This window comes from Mauremys reevesii, linkage group 11 (genome assembly GCF_016161935.1).
Source record: "Mauremys reevesii isolate NIE-2019 linkage group 11, ASM1616193v1, whole genome shotgun sequence".
Lineage (NCBI taxonomy): Eukaryota > Metazoa > Chordata > Testudines > Geoemydidae > Mauremys > Mauremys reevesii.
In genome coordinates this window covers 26,386,022-26,401,807 of record NC_052633.1, presented here as the reverse complement: position 1 = coordinate 26,401,807, position 15,786 = coordinate 26,386,022, and the positions used below count along the sequence as shown (strand labels likewise).

Below are 15,786 nucleotides of genomic sequence, written 5' to 3'. Positions count from 1 at the left end.
CTGGCCCTAATCCCTGTGTATGTGATGTTTATGAAATAATTAGTTGTACTAATTCTCTATTGGGCTGATTTTTCAAAGGTGCTGAACACCTGGAGTTGTTACTGTATGGAGTTTTAAAGCTCTTAGAACACCAAGCATGTAATTAAGTCCAGTGTGTGTAAAACATGACAGAAAGTGTCTGTCTGCCATTTTTTTCAGTGGTACTGTTTGAATTAAAGCTTATAAGGAGAAACAAAACAGACATCGTTAGGTTCCCTAGCTAGCATTTCATGGCTGCAAGTTGACAATTGTTCCATAAAGGTTAAACATGTATGCTTTGGCCTGTCAGTAAAATTAAGTCTACTAAGGCTATGTGGCACTCTAGAAGACACAAATTTATCTGTGTGACTAAACAAAATGTACAGTTCAATACAATTATGCTTGTAGGAGTATTTAAAGTATTTAAAGTCTAGTACAATGCAATAAAAATGCAGATGGAGCTATCAAATTTATCAAGCTGTCTGAAAATATTCAGATGCTTTAGCAAGCTGGCAAGGTGATGTTTGAAAAGTTAAACTTGAGAAATGGTGCTTGGATTTCTAAATAAGAACAAGGGAACAAGAAATAAATGTTATTGAGTCAATTGGGACATAAACCAAGTAGTAAATGTTTAATCTTTAATTTTGTTTTTACCAACCTCTCACATTTCTTTGCCCAAACACTGACATGCTTATATTAGTTTGATTTTTTTTTTATTTACTTCATCACATCTGTAGTTAGTTACAAGTATTGAATAACTGAGTTACATTTTGGTTAATACAAAATAATGTCGCTGCATGGATTATGTCATCATTCTTCTTACAGATGATAGTTCTTGTATGATACTACATAATAAAGAGCTTAACTTTTAACAGTGCCTGTTTAAAATCCGCGATGCTTATAGGCTAATTTCCAGTGAGATTTACTGGTTCAAGAGATTGCTTCCCTCCATGGTGTGATCTCTGGTAAGCATTCTGTAATGTGTATTTTTTTCTTAGAAAACTTTTAAAATCATTTGTAATTTTAAATACAAGGAAGGAAGCAACATGTTAGTGCAATGTTATGTAACAAGAATTCAGTATTCAGGAAACAACAGAAAACAAACAAACAATGCATAAAAATAACATGGATGTAAGGCAACTAAGGGTTTTATCTTTTTTTTTTTCATTGTTAAGTAGCTGGAATGAAAATTCAAAGGGAATGAAATTTCTTTAACCCCTCATTTTTAATGCCTTTTCAAAATTTGCAACCTGTAATTTGAGAATATATAGGAATTTTTTTGTGTGAAAGTTGTAAAGTTAGTGGAGAATCCAACCCCACGAATTGTATAAATTGGCCTCTGCCAAACAGTTAAAACCACAACACACTGTTATCCTTCAACATCTTGACCAGAAACACAAAACTTTACCTTTTTCAATAATTGTCCTTACATCCCTGTAACTATGTAACTATTCTGTAGGTAAGGCATTTCATATATGAAAATCTTTATATAGATAAGTTATGCTAATTTCAAAATATTCTTAGGTACAGGTGCAAAGATGAAAAATATACTGCTCTAAGGAATAAGTAGAAATTTAATTGTGTTATTTGAGTGTATATTCTTTATGCTGGCAGTAGAGATTTTTTTCCTTTTCTTTTTCACATTCTCCCCTTCTGCTCTTTCATCATATCGCCTCTAAGTTTCTATCATATCATCCCTTGTTTCTATCTCTGTCACTGTTTTTGCCAAGCATTACCTAAGATCTCATGGTAAGTACTGTAGCTAGTTACACATTCATCCTTGTCAGTCATCTATTTCTATAAACTGCTGTAAATTACAAAATCATGTCTCCCTTTGCCATATAAACACAGTTGTTTCTATTAAGTGACTAACAAAAGACTCTGGGTGAAATCCTGGCCCCATTGACTCAATGGCAAAACTCCCCTGATTTCAGGAGGCAGGATTTCACCCTTTGCATATTCTGCTCTTCTAGTCAGAATGTAAAATGGAGCCATGCCCAAAATAAAATATACACGTATAAACAACAATTACTGAAGCCATTAGCATATCCAGCACATGGTAAGGCAAGGTAAGCTAAGCTAGAGTGTTCAGTGACATTAAGTTTATATAAAAACTACTACACAGCTACAAAATACTGCAATAAGAAGGAAAAAAATATTTCTTGACTACTATCCAAGCACTTCCCTGATCTAACTTAAAAATCCAGTTGACCAGCCTGCCTCCACTGGTCAGGTTCTTTTCCTGATATCTCCAATTGCAACTGACTGCAGCAACTCTAAATTAATATTACCAGCTGTTTGGCCTAGTATAGGAGTGGAGCACCTTTGTAGGTTGCCTGCATAGTAGACCTTGTTCACTCTGCGTCTCAATACTATGCAATACATTAGCACTGCACAGAAAACAAACTTAATCATTGTCACCCGACGCATTGTATGTGTAACAGAAATATACACTGCTTCTTTGCTTAACTAAACCTGTTTGCATTTCTGAACACAAAGGAAAGCTCAGATTTATTATGCGGTTTGGTCTATCTGGAGAACAGCTGCTTGAGTTGATTCTTCATCAGATTGTTCTGTTTCCTCACTGGTTGGTTTGTTTCTTTCATCATACAGTCTCTGGCTAGAAACTTCTAGTGCTGTCCCATATTCTTCATCATCTTCAACAATTGAGAGCTCAATGTTGCTGTTTATCATCACATCCCCTTCTCTGCTTTCTTTCTCCAGAGAATCAGCTATTGCTTTGCCTTCCTCAATTAGAGAAGTTGGAGGTGTGATATCTGAGAGCCCCTCAGTAAATGAGGTCTCCTCCTCATTCGCTGCCTGCTCACTGCTTGTAGTTTCTGTTGGTTTGTCCTCATTTTCAGCAAGGGTATCTCCTTCATGGACTTTCTTCACATTCAGTGTGAGGGGAGACACTTTGAAAGAGGAGCTTTTTGAGGAGGAAGATTTCTGATGATGTGGGGTGAGCGATTTCTTAATCTTCTCCCGTCGTTCAACTGACACAATTTTTGTGCTGATCTTGTTCATCTTTTTCTCAATATTTTGGCGAGAAAATGCTTTCTTGAGGCTGTCCACTTTCTTGAGGCTTGATCTTTTTATCTTCTCAGCTCTTGATTCTCCCATTTTTTCCTCTACGCTGTCATCTAGACCATCTTCGTCATGAAGCATTTCATCATCGGATGACAGCTCCACCGTATGCAAGGTTTCTTCCAGAGTTTTGTTTTCATCCACAGGCTCTTCCTTTCCTTCTGTAATACTGGGAACGGGTTCTTTCACAAACACGTTGGCAGGAATCTCATTTTCCTCCTGAAAGAGTTGACAATATTTGAGTTTCATAGTTCACAGGACACAAATTTGATAAACAAAGCATAACCCTGCACAATGTTACATTGTTGTTTGGTTTTTTTTTTTTACAATGAGATGAAGGATGCTGAGCATTTTTTATGTTTTGGTATATTTAGCCAGCAAGAAGCCACTCAAAACCCTCTCAACCATTCTGTTGTACAGCTTAAGGCAAATGAGCTGCCAACTGTGAGATTTCAGTTTCAGAGGGCTCAGAATATATAGATATAGCATATGAATCAATCCTATTCTGTCGTTTAAATTAGATATTACTACTAAGGGTTTAACCACAAAGCTGTAAATCTAAAGCTAAAGGAAAAGGCTGGGTTGTGGTTAAGGCATGAGACTGAACACTGGGAAGTTTGGGTTCAGTTCTTGGTTCTGTCACAGACTCACCACATGCCCTCAAGCAAGTCATATAACCTCTCTGTGCTTCAGTTTCCTTATCTGTAAAATAGGGATATACTGCTGACCTATGACACAGGTACAGCATGTCTTATTTCCTTCAAATATTATGCGTTTTGAGATCCTCAGATGGAAAGTGCAATATGCATGGAAAGTAGGATTAATTGTGTTTGAGAGAGAAAAATACATGGTTGCTAAAAGTTGGTAAAGTATGTTTGTAAAGAATGGACCAAATCTGCTGGTGTAAATTGGTTAAGCCTCATTGATTTCAATAAGTTTTACTACCACTGATGATATGGTTCAATATTTTGAGTTCTGTTTAACTTCGATTGCAGTAGCTTGAACACTGCTGTAACAGTTTGATGGAGCCGGATTTTGCCCACCTTGATTCACATGAGGACGAGACCTTTGGCACGTTGCTCTCACCCTGCCCATGTCACCATCTCCTCTGGATGGAGCAGTGCCCTGCTGCACGGTTGAGCTCTGGGAGGAGAGCAGGAAGCAGCAGAAGGGGGAGAGGCTTGGCTTTTAAAGGAGGCCCTATGGGCAGCCACAAGTGCTCCACAGCTAGTGAGAGGGCACAGGGTTTCCATGTGGAGGAGCAGATCCCTCAAGGATCCTTTGAGCTGTGTGCAGTCTAACCCCAAACCCTTTCTGGGTAGCTTGGAACCCAGCCTCTCCTTTCCCTTGATGGAGTATCATGGTAGAACCTCTGAAGAACTTTGCGCAGGTTTCCCTTATTCCTCTCCTGTGGGTTTTATGGTAGGAGAGGCGATCCATCCCATGATGATTAGAATATGTTGTGTTTCCAATGCAGAAGGAATGGTACTGATTTTTTTTTATTTGGGGGGTGGGGAGAATGGGACATATAAACTAAACATCTATGAAACTTCTAAAAAATGAAATTAAAAAATCATGCAAAAATTAAAGGAGGCTAATTAATGTTACATGCCATAGAGAATAACAGTAGTTCTTTGCATCAAGCATTTGAGCTGGACAACAGCTGCCTATTTTTTTTTTAATAACCAAGAAAGGTCAGGGAGGGATGTATTCTAGAAGAAGTCTCTAAATAAAGAGCAGGCTGAGCAGGGGAAAGAGCTGGAACTGGAAATTAAGGGCCACCTCATGGAAATAGTTACTACTGAGTACAGCGCTTGCAACCCTGAGGAGTTCAAAAGGGACATCTCCCAGTAGTAAGCACTATGTTTGGTGGCAGGTTTCTGCAGGATTGTGTCCTAAGAAAGAAAAGCAAGCAAACCTAGAATATTCCTTTATTTCTTTTCCTACCATTGTAATATCTGCATGTTTTGCATTCATATTACTTAATCATTTTTAACTTGGCAAAGCTTAGGAGATACCCTGTCACCTCTTTCAGAGCTACAGCCTGTGGGGAAAAAATTCAAAACATCTTTTAGATATAGAAAGGGCTACGTGCCAGATGTGATGGTCTCAGGTCTGTCCTTAGTGGGCAAGAGACTACATTTAAGGGGAAAAACACCATGCAATTCAAAAGCTCTGTTCATTAGCATGGGGTGTGATCCCTAGAGAAAATGGTTGAGATTTCTGGTCAGGCTGCACAGGAATGACTGGATGAATGCACTGCAAACACCAAACTTTATTTTAAAAAACCAAGCCACATATAAAATGTAAAGTCACATTCCTTTGCTGCTAGTCCACTACATAGCCTTCCTGGAAACAAATTATACGTACACCTATGGACAGAATTTTAAACAAGCATGCTTCATGCGTGAGGAATATTCTTCAAGGTTACAAAAGAAAAAGGATGGAAAACACTTTTGTGAGATATTTATATATTTCACTTTTCTGTTGTTTCTACTGACCTTGAACTAACAATTAATAATAAACTTGGACAAAGCACACTCCCAAAATGTTCTGTACTTTTCCCACAGTGGAATCCTAATAAAACGGTCACTCTTGCTACATGTTTACATATAAAGATTTTGTTCTGGTGCTGAGCACTGGAAATAAGTGGGCACAATATGTAGTCTTGTGATTTTTAACTTGGTTTACGGTGACCAGAAAGCAACTATTTATCACAGCAGCTTTAACGATCCAAAAAAGCTCTTACTGCAATTCAAATATTTATAATGTTCTCCAATTTCATTACCGAAATATGGACTATATGAGTGGGTACAATTGCTCATTTGACCCCAATACAACTATTTGGAGAATCAAATATGAGACAGCAAGTATAAAAGTATTCTTTCCAAATCTGGACAATTAGAAGTTTTGTGTACAATTCTGTATGGTCCAATATTCAGGTATAAGAATGTGAATAGAACAGATTACAACTGTGGTCCCCAACTTTTTGTCTGGCGGGCACCAGATGAAGGACCGTGGCGGCGGTGGAGCACCTGCCGAAATGCTGCTGAATTTCTGCGGCATTTCGGCGGCGACGCCTCTTGATGACGTCACTTGTCGGCAGCAAGCGGCATCATCAAGAGGCGTCGCCGCCGAAATGCTGCAGAAATTCGGGAGCGATGCCTCTCGATGACGCCGCTTGTCAGCACCGTGTTGGGGACCCCTTGATTACAAGGTTTCAGACAATCACTTGTAAATTACATTGATTAGGATGTATTAAGCTTTGCTTTAAAAGCTGAACTATATAAAATAAAAGGCCCAAATCCTGCCATCCTTACTCAGGTAGAACTCCCTTTGACTTTCATGGAATTCTGTCCGAGTAAGGATGAGTGGGATCTTAAAAAATATTTAATATAGCAAAATGGTTTCACGTGAAATTGATCATATACTGAGTCTGATCCAGAGATGAACCAACACTGTTCAGTTCAAGGTCAATTCAGTGACATTTCTAAACTGTTAAATCAAAGTACTGCAAATTCTAAAAACATTAGAAACATTTTATTTTAATATTAAAAAACATGCGGGGGGCCTGAAACATCCAGTTTTCAGTAGATAAAAATTCATAACCTCTAATGCTCCATAATAATCAGCTAATTATTCATTTAAAGTTACAGAGGTGGGATGTACTTGTGGCTGAAGCACAGATGTGGGAATCAGGAAGTCTGGCTTATTTCCCATCCCCTCACAGATTTCCTGTGTAAATCAACCTTTGTGCCTCAGTTTTTCCACCTGTAAAATGGAGATACTTTCCTCTCTGTGAGTGTTGAGATTTGGCTCATTCATGTTTGTAAAGCATAATGGGATCCTTAGATAGCAGGGACAACAAAAATGCAAATTATTATAATAGAATAAAATCTCTAGAATGAAATCTGCTTTGCTGCTCAATACTGTTTTAAAAATCATTACTGTGAGCATGTTAATAAATGGGATATCTTTAACTTTGACTGCAGTCTACCCAGAAGTCCTTCTGAGCTCCATTATCTTACATTTGGTTGTGTTAGGTAGGTTGCAGGACTGTAGTTCAGCAAGGATGAGTACACTTTAAAACTCCAGCATGAAAGTACCATCTATTAATTTTTCCAGATAAAATGTAAGCATCTGATCTCTTGGACTGGATCAAAACCAGGAGAAACATGCTAACCAACTCTGAGATGGGATCAAAATGTATCTCCCTTCCATCCCCCATCTCTAGAAAGCTAAAACACGGCTTGCATTTTTCCAGATCAGTCATTACTATACACAACTAAGGAGTGGCCTTTCTGTATTCTGTGTCTAATGTCCTCAGTTGGGACACAATAGTGCAAGTGCTCCATGGATGTGGAACTGCCACTGAAGTCAACAGGACCTGAGTAGTTTCTGCAAGATCAGATCCTTGGTCAGCACAGAAAAGTTGTCACCAACCAGTCAATTACTATCAACTGGTCAATCCTAGAGGATCTCCCAGTTGATCGCGATCTCCAGTGGCAGTGCAGTGTGGCTGCCTAAGGCTACCCCGGCTCCACACCGCTCCCGGAAGCAGCCACTGCAGCCCCGGAGGCAGGCAGGGGTCTCCCTCTGCACATGCTGCTCCTGCCTGCAAGCACCGCCCCCATAGCTCCCATTGGCCAGGAGAGCTGTGGGGGGCGGTGCTTGCAGAGAGGGGGCAGCGTAGGAGCCACGTACCCCCTTTCCCTCCACCCCCGGGGTGCGTGGGCCCCTTCCGGGAGCGATGTGCGACTGCGGAAGGCAGGGAGCCTGCTTTAACCTTGCTGCGCCTGCCGCTGACTGCGAGCCACCAGAGGTAAGTGCTGCCCGGTGGGAAGCAGCACCCCATACCCTCTCCTGCACCCCAGCCCTCTTCCACAGCCAGCATCCCATATCCCCTTCTGTGCCCCAGCCTTGACCCCGAGCCAGCACCCCTGCGCTAGGCTCAGCCCAAAGCCCCCTCTCACACTGCAAACCCCTCAGCCCCAGCTCAGAGCCTGCACCCCCACCCCCCGCCCCAGCCTGGTGAAAGTGAGTGAAGGTGGGAGAGTGAGTGGGGCAGGGCCTCAGGGAAGGGGCAGGTAGATCCTGAGTTGCCCTTAGATTCCAAAAGTGATCTTGGGCCTAAAAAGGTTGGAGACCACTGGCATAGAGGTTTTACGCAGTCGTTTTGGGGGCTCTTGTTTATGGGTATATCTACACTTCTCCTTTGTAGTAAAAGCTATGGAAAAGCCTCACATTCATAACAATGTACTATAAAAAATTAAACCATGTGAGTGAGTATTTATAACAAACACTAGTGAGAATTTTTTTTTCTTTTTTAAATCACCCACCGCTGGTGTGGCTAGAATCACCACTGAAGACAAACACCTTTGTACGCACTGTGTTGGGGAAGATAGGAGCATTTAACTGGCTACATCTAGAGAAGACCATGTAATAAGAGGACGTCACATGCAGAGGAAAACTTCTCAAACCACTCACCCCCTTGTTATTTTTCAGAGGGCCGTTCAAGGCTTAACCATCTAATATTCTAAATGGATGTTTTGCTAAATGCAGAGCAGATTTCTGTCGAGAGTAAGTTTACTATTGGTCAGACCAGCTTTAACTCCTTCCACTTTTCCTCAGACCACACCTGCTCTTTGAGTTTGTAGACGGGTGTGGGCACAGTACCAAGCGGGATGTTGCAGAGGCAAGTTCTCTAATAAGTTAAGTTTTCAGCACATCATCCATAGCTTGCTTACTTTCCCTTTGTTTCTTTACTTTTGAACATGAAGGTGCTTTTTCAGAAGGCTGTTTGTTATGCTGGTTGAGGCAACAAAATGCAAACACATAGTTACTTGCCTGTGGCTTTCTCTTGCTCACTTCATTTCAGGATCAAATATTCACTAACTGCAGTGACTGGAAGGGGCTTGAATACCAATGTACTGACCCCTAGCTATAATTTAGCATATTTTTCTGTCCCATCCAATAGTAAATGAGATTTTATTGAAACACTAGGCCACATTCCTCTTTATTTTGGATTTTACTATGTCACCACCACCCCCTTCACTCTGTCTTAATGCATGTGTGACAGCATGAAATTTGTTCTGACTCCGTGCAGTCCAAAATCGTGTTGGTCATGAGGTTGCAACAAAACAGACAGGAACAATGCCAAAGCTTAACAAGGATTTAAAAACAGTCACTTCAGTGTTTTAGACTGCTGCACCACTTATGGTATTTGTAATAATTTTTAAAGCCCTACATGTTTAGATATGACATTAAAAAAATGGAATCAGTTAAAGAAATATGCAAGCTAGGAACAATACAGAAAGTCTAGGGAGGAAAAAAAACTAAGTACATTTGAATATAAAATATGCAAATTGATAGTTTTCTCACTGTATTTTCATATTGAGTGTACACATTGAGGGAAATCTGATGCTAACAAGTCAGAGCCTGTCCTCAGAAAATACAAACCCTTAGCTCAGTTATGTCTTCCTTACACACCCAATGCTCCTGTTAAAACAGCAACAGGGAGCAAACTCAAATTCAGAACTGAGTCCCTAATCTGTGCTTTTTATTTTCATGTGAAGTTGTTTTTCTAAAACAGGAGACAGTCCTTAATGAGACACACACAGCATGAAAGTTAAACTTGTTTTTAAGTAGCAGAAAATAAAACCTAAACTAAACAAAATTGCCCTACATCCAAATTCCTTTTTAAAAACAAATCTGATATTAATAATGTATCATAGCAGCCGTTGCTTCTTTTGCCCAGAGGTCCCTGACCACTGTCATACACAAATCCACCCATCCTTTTGGGCTTTTTCCTGTGTATAATTCTTTTGCTGGGGGGCAGTCTAGAGGACTAATAGGTCTTTTCCATATTAAACATCTATTAAAGAGACCACACTGCTTTTGTGGAGATCTGCAGACAGGTAACAGTTATTAGCAGGCTTATGCAGAAGGAAAGAAAGAGGCAACAGAAAAGCATCATGGCGAACATTTGGGATCCTTGCCAGGGTGTGGTCAGTCTGTTCCCTTGAGCTGAATACAAGTTTGCAAAGAGAACAGCACAGCCTCTGGGGTGGAAAATCCCAGCCCCTCCCATCTTCACTCCTGGGAGAGAATTCCAATCTCTCCAAACAGCTTTTTCACACCAGCCACTCAAATGTGACAGGCCAGGAGATGTTTGCCTGGGACTTCAGTCCACAAGACACCCAAGTTTCTCTTAACAGCTGGTTTGTGTTACTGACAAGAAGTATTGCAATCTCTGTAGCTATGTTGCTCCCAGGACATGAGAGAGACAAAGTAGGTGAGGTATTATCTTTTATTGGACCAACTTCTGTTTTGGAAGGGTCAAGCTTTCACGCTTCACAGAGCACTTCTTCTGATCTGATCTGGGCAAGGTAACCAGAGTGTCTGAGCTAACTTCAGGCCAGACTGTTAGGCAGAAGAGGTTCAAGCATGCTGTAGAACAGTGTTTCCCAAACTTGGGTCGCCGCTTCTGTAGGGAAGCGTAGTACATCCCTGGCCCGCGATGCTTCCAGCAGCTCCCATTGGCCTGGAGCGGCGAACTGCGGCCAGTGGGAGCCACAATCGGCCGGACCTGCAGACGCAGCAGGTAAACAAACTGGCCTGGCCCGCCAGGGGCTTCCCCTGAACAAGTGGCATCCCAAGTTTGGGAAACACTGCTGTAGAAGACCACTTAAAATAAAGTGGGCAGCTAAAAGTGAACAGGCAGCAGGGTGTGTTGCAAATTCTTGTAATGAGCCATATAACCAGTGTCTCTGCTTAGGCCGTGGTTTTTAGTATCTAGCCCAATTCTAGTGTCAACGAATTTCAGTTCCCAAACTTGTCTTTTGAAGGTGTTGTGCAGGTTTCCTATGAGGACTGAGAAGTCAGATATGGAGTGCCCCCCTATGCTTATCGTTCTAACCCTCAATTGCCCACTTCAGTTTAAACTAAATGGTCTCCCTGCACCATGTGTGAACTCCTTATGCTTAACCATTTGTCCCAACTTGTAGTTAGCTTCTTCACCCTAGTTACAATCCCCAGACCTGAAGAAGAGCTGTGCGAAGCTCAAAAACTTGTTCCTTCCATCAACAGAAGTTGGTCCAATAAAAGATCTACCTCACCTACCTTGTCTCTCTGGTCTCTTGGCAATACATTTACTGACATTAAATGTGATTTTTTTTCTTTGCTAAATAAGGGCGTTAGGCCTGATTCTCCTATTAACACCAGCTTTACAGCAGGTTAGCTCCACTGATTTACACTGGGATCAACTAGGGGTTGGTTCATGTAAGTGAGAGGAGAGTCGGGTCCACTGTATCCTTAGAAGAGAGATTTAGGACACAACACCCTTCTGTACAAAAGTATCTCTATGAGTGATGGAACTGCACAAGCTGAATTTCCATCTGTAGGCACTCGCAAAAATAGGCCTACATTGTTTGGTTTGTTTTTGTGACTAATAATGCATTTTGGAACCTGGTATTAAAGAAGGGCTCAGGCCGAAACCTCCATTTTGAAGGTTCCTGAACTTTTCAGAGGATTTAATTTGGCAAATATTTCCTCTTAAGCCACCGCCTTGTCCTCCTTCAAATCCCTCAAGACTAACCTTTACCATGATGCCTAAAAAGCACTACCAACTGCCCCCAGCAAGACAAGAAGTGAACTGAGCGAATATCTCACCATTACCCCCACCCTTTTGTCTATTTCTTTCACCCCTTGAATCTTTTCATAATCCTAGAACACACATTCTCTGGAGAAAGATGTCCATTTTTTGAAAAAAATTGTATATCCCTTAGCATAATGATGCCCTGATTCTGACCGAGATCTCTGGCTGCTACTGTAATATAAATAATAAGAAACATTTGGATCAAATTAAAACCTTGGCACCAAACTCTCCCCACATTTAAAGGTTTAAAATCTAAATTCTGTATCTCAAACCCATCTTTTGGTATCTAATCCCTATGAGAGAGTACTATTTTAAATTTCAATAAAATATTTAGAAACCTAGGTACTGCATCTCTTTTAATACATCTGGCACACAGTCAGCTTTTTAGTTGCTTTTGAGGTGGAGAAGACCGTGGGCTGCAAAAGCCCTATACGTGCCATGATCTCTTCCTCATCTGTCTTTAAAATACTAACTTACAACAGCATCAAGAGAATAATAAGCAGCAAGGTGGGGTCTTTCCTAAGGGAATGGGCTGTAGATTAATTAAGCCTGCCAAATCTTTAAATCTAGTACTAACCTGATTAAAAAAATATATTTATCTAGATCTGAAAGTGGACTATATAATTAACACGATATTTAACAGGATAAAAGGTAAACTTACACTTCAGCATTTAACTAGCTGAAGTCAAATGGGATTTTCCTGAAACAAAATTGCAGTGACACTTTTTAGAAGTAAAAGGCATGTCCCGTATTTGGTTAAAATTCATGTTGTGTGCAATCCACATCATTGCTTAAAAAGGAGAAAATATGCAAACTGTTCATTCATGCCACTGAAAGGCTGAGAAACAGAAAGCTGAGTTTTACAACTCTGTTTTTAATAGATTGCTGAATATGCTGGGATCAACCTAAGAATCAAAGTTGGCATTTTGTTGAGGGCAACAAGAACTATTAATATTATAAGTATTTTACTTCCTTGATCAAAATGGGCAGGTTACTTTTTCCCAGTTGTGACCTCAAAGAGTTAATGATTGCATTATGTGCTCTCTCTGAAAGTTTCCACTAGCTCCTCTTGTGCTGCAATGAAAGCAAAACAGCAGAAATGGATTCCTTCCCCTTCCTGTGGAAAAGCGAATATAAACTGGTTGGTGAAATGCAAAGTTTTCTGTGCATGCTTTCTGAAGAACTGTTGCATGCATATAAGTTACCAACTGTACATGCTAAAATACACAGACGTATTGGTCATGAATGTGTGCTCACACTGTGTTGGTGCTAGTAATTCTGAAGTGGGAAATGTGTGTATGCATGATAATGTAGTGGTATTGCAGAATGGTAATGAATGTGGCTTGTGTTATGTGTGGCACTGAAATGCAAAATGTATTTATAAAGAGCACTCTACTTTCATGGGTGAGTGAATCAGTGTTCTTGCTAGTTAAGCACCAATAGTAGTGAGAGAGAATATATACTGCCAGGGAGACATGCACGTGTTGTATAAGGGAAGTGAGCATAGTTCACCACAGCACTGGTCTGAAAAGTATTTGTATCCATGTAAAAAAGGACGTGTTCTACACAGGTGATGAATTTGAGCATTCTCTGCGTGTGGCCCTAGGAAGATTGAGATGAACAGTGTATTTCCATGAGAAAGCCAAGTGTCTCCTGTGAGCCACCATTAGCAGCACTGACCTGGCAAATGCATGTGGTTCCAAGGGAAATTGCATTGGTTACACACATTGAATTCAGTAGGGTGTTCTCCCAGTGGGAGCACCTGCAGCTCTGAAAGTATCTGGCAAAGGCATGGCTGGGGTGAAGCCCATGCACTGCACAAGGGTGAGGAACTTGTGTATCCAGGCCTGGCATAGAGTTGACAAGTTCTGTGCAGCTCTGTGTGCCACATTTCTCACCAGGGAATGAAGGGAACTAGTCTCTGTATAATGGGAGCAGTATAAAGTCAGGCCATCTGGTCACCCTAGCCTTCATCTACCCTTAGACTCCCATTGCTAGAGCGGGCCACGCCTTCTCAGCGGCCCAAGGGTAGATGAAGGCTCGGGTGACCAGATGTCCTGATTTTATAGAGCAGTCCTGATTTTTGGGGCTCTTTCTTATATAGGCACTATCCCCACCCCATTCTGATTTTTCACACTTGCTATCTGGTCACCCTAATGAAGGCTCCACAAGCCCTGGCCGGAGTGGCTATGGCAGAAAGAGCAGAGGTGGCGCTGCAGGGGGCCAGGTGGCTGTGCACTGCAGAGAGGGCACCTCCAACCACCTGCCCCTTGCAATGGGTCTGATCCCAAGGACAGGGCAAGAGTAGGGTGACCAGATGTCCTGATTTTATAGGGACAGTCCTGATATTTGGGGCTTTGTCTTATATAGGCACCTATTACCCCTCCATCCCCGTCCTGATTTTTCACGCTTGCCATCTGGTCACCTTAGGCAAGAAGTAGGAGGCAGGCACCATCCACCCCTGGGGTGGGGTGGGGTCCCTGGAAGTTCAGGAGAGCAGCGGGTGGGGAGCAGTAGGGTCCAGGCGGCAGCAGCGGACTGACCTGGAAGATGAGCACCTTGAAGTGGTTGCGGCGCAGCAGCTGCGCGTGGTTGTTCTCCAGCCGCTTGACCTGCGCGCACTGGCGCTCCATGCGCTCCCGCACCTCGCGGGTGTGCGCGCTGACCTTGCGCGACTTCTCCAGCAGCTTGCTGACCGCGTTGCTGGTGGAGCTGTGGTGCTTGCACAGCTTGCTCAGGTCGCCCTGGATGCCCTTCACCGAGCCCTCCAGCTCGATCTGCCGCTGCTCCATCTTGAGCTGCTTCTCCTGCACCGAGTCCAGCATGTTCACCAGCTTGTCCAGCAGCGTGAGCACGGTGATGGCGTTCACCTGCGAGCCGTCCCGGATCGCCTCTCCCGGCGCGGCAGGCAGCGGGCTGGGGCTGCCCGAGGGCTCCGGGCTGGGGCTCTGCCCCAGGTGCTCCTCGGGGCTCGGCGGCGCGTGGGCGCCGCTCCTCTCGGCCTGCAGCCCATCCTCCCCCATGGCGGCCTCCCCCGCAGCTCCTGGGACCCGCAGGCAGCCGCCGCTGGACGCGATCTGCCCAGCGCGCTTCCAGCCCCTCTTAAAGGCTCCCACTCCCCACCCAGTGGGAGGCGAAAGTCCGCCGAGGCCGGGCTCCGCGCAACTTCGTGCGGCGCGCACACGCGTCCTAGTCCCCTCCCCAGCGAGGAAACCAATCCCGGAGCCGGCTGTGTGTGTGCGGGGGGGTTTGCCTTCCCCGGGGGCAGGATCGGGCCCGCCAGCGTTTCCCCTGCTGCTGCAGGTTTATAGCCCCCCGCCCCTTAAGCGGAATGTCATATTTCAACCATGACTTCATGCAAGGCGGAGAAAACCGGCCCCGTGGCCCAGTTCCATCGCCAGCCGTTGGCTGCAGCCTGTAAACTTCTGCCGCCTGCTATGCGACGGGTGCAACACAAGAGCTTGTGTTTTCCTCCCCCCCCCGCCCTTTTTCCTGGAGACTGAGTGATTGTAATGGGAAGTATTGTTTGGCCTTTGTTCTGGGCTGGCTGGTGGGTTTCAGCCTGACCCGAGAGAGGCAGGGGAACAAAGTTTAAGGCACCTTTAGTTCTCTTTTTGTAAAGAGAAATATCTCAGTGGGCTTATGAAAGCCACTAAGGTGTGTGTGTGTGTGTGTGTATGGGCGTGGGGGGGTAATAAGTAAATAAAATCCAACCACACCCGTTGCCTGAGGCTCAGGGCAATGAAAGGAGCCAGGATCAGGCCCTTTAACACAATACAATTGCTGTTGAGTTCTCTGAGTTACAACTGAGATAAAGGAAGCTCTGCTGTGTGAAAAATATTTCAAGTGTAACTCAGAGACTTCGTAATAGTTTTAAAAAATTATAGAAATGAGACTATGTAAAGATGGCTTCTAATGCTGCATCCACACTTGCAGAAAAAATAGGTTGGATTTAACCATGTAGCTATTTGATTGTGCTCCCAAAGCAAGTAGTTAAATGTCTTATCTTTTGTGCGCACAGTTAA

At 42.9% G+C, this 15,786-nt stretch overlaps 1 protein-coding gene across 1 annotated transcript; it reads right to left on the bottom strand.

Moving 5' to 3' along the window:
• Positions 1–714: 714 nt before the first annotated feature.
• CAVIN2 (caveolae associated protein 2) lies at positions 715–14,853 on the bottom strand. The gene is made up of 2 exons (XM_039495419.1): positions 14,305–14,853; positions 715–3,324 (listed from the first exon to the last, which is right to left on the bottom strand). Exons 1-2 carry the CDS (start codon positions 14,782–14,784, stop codon positions 2,533–2,535), a joined length of 1,272 nt encoding a protein of 423 aa, XP_039351353.1. The 5' UTR covers positions 14,785–14,853; the 3' UTR covers positions 715–2,532.
• Positions 14,854–15,786: the final 933 nt, after the last annotated feature.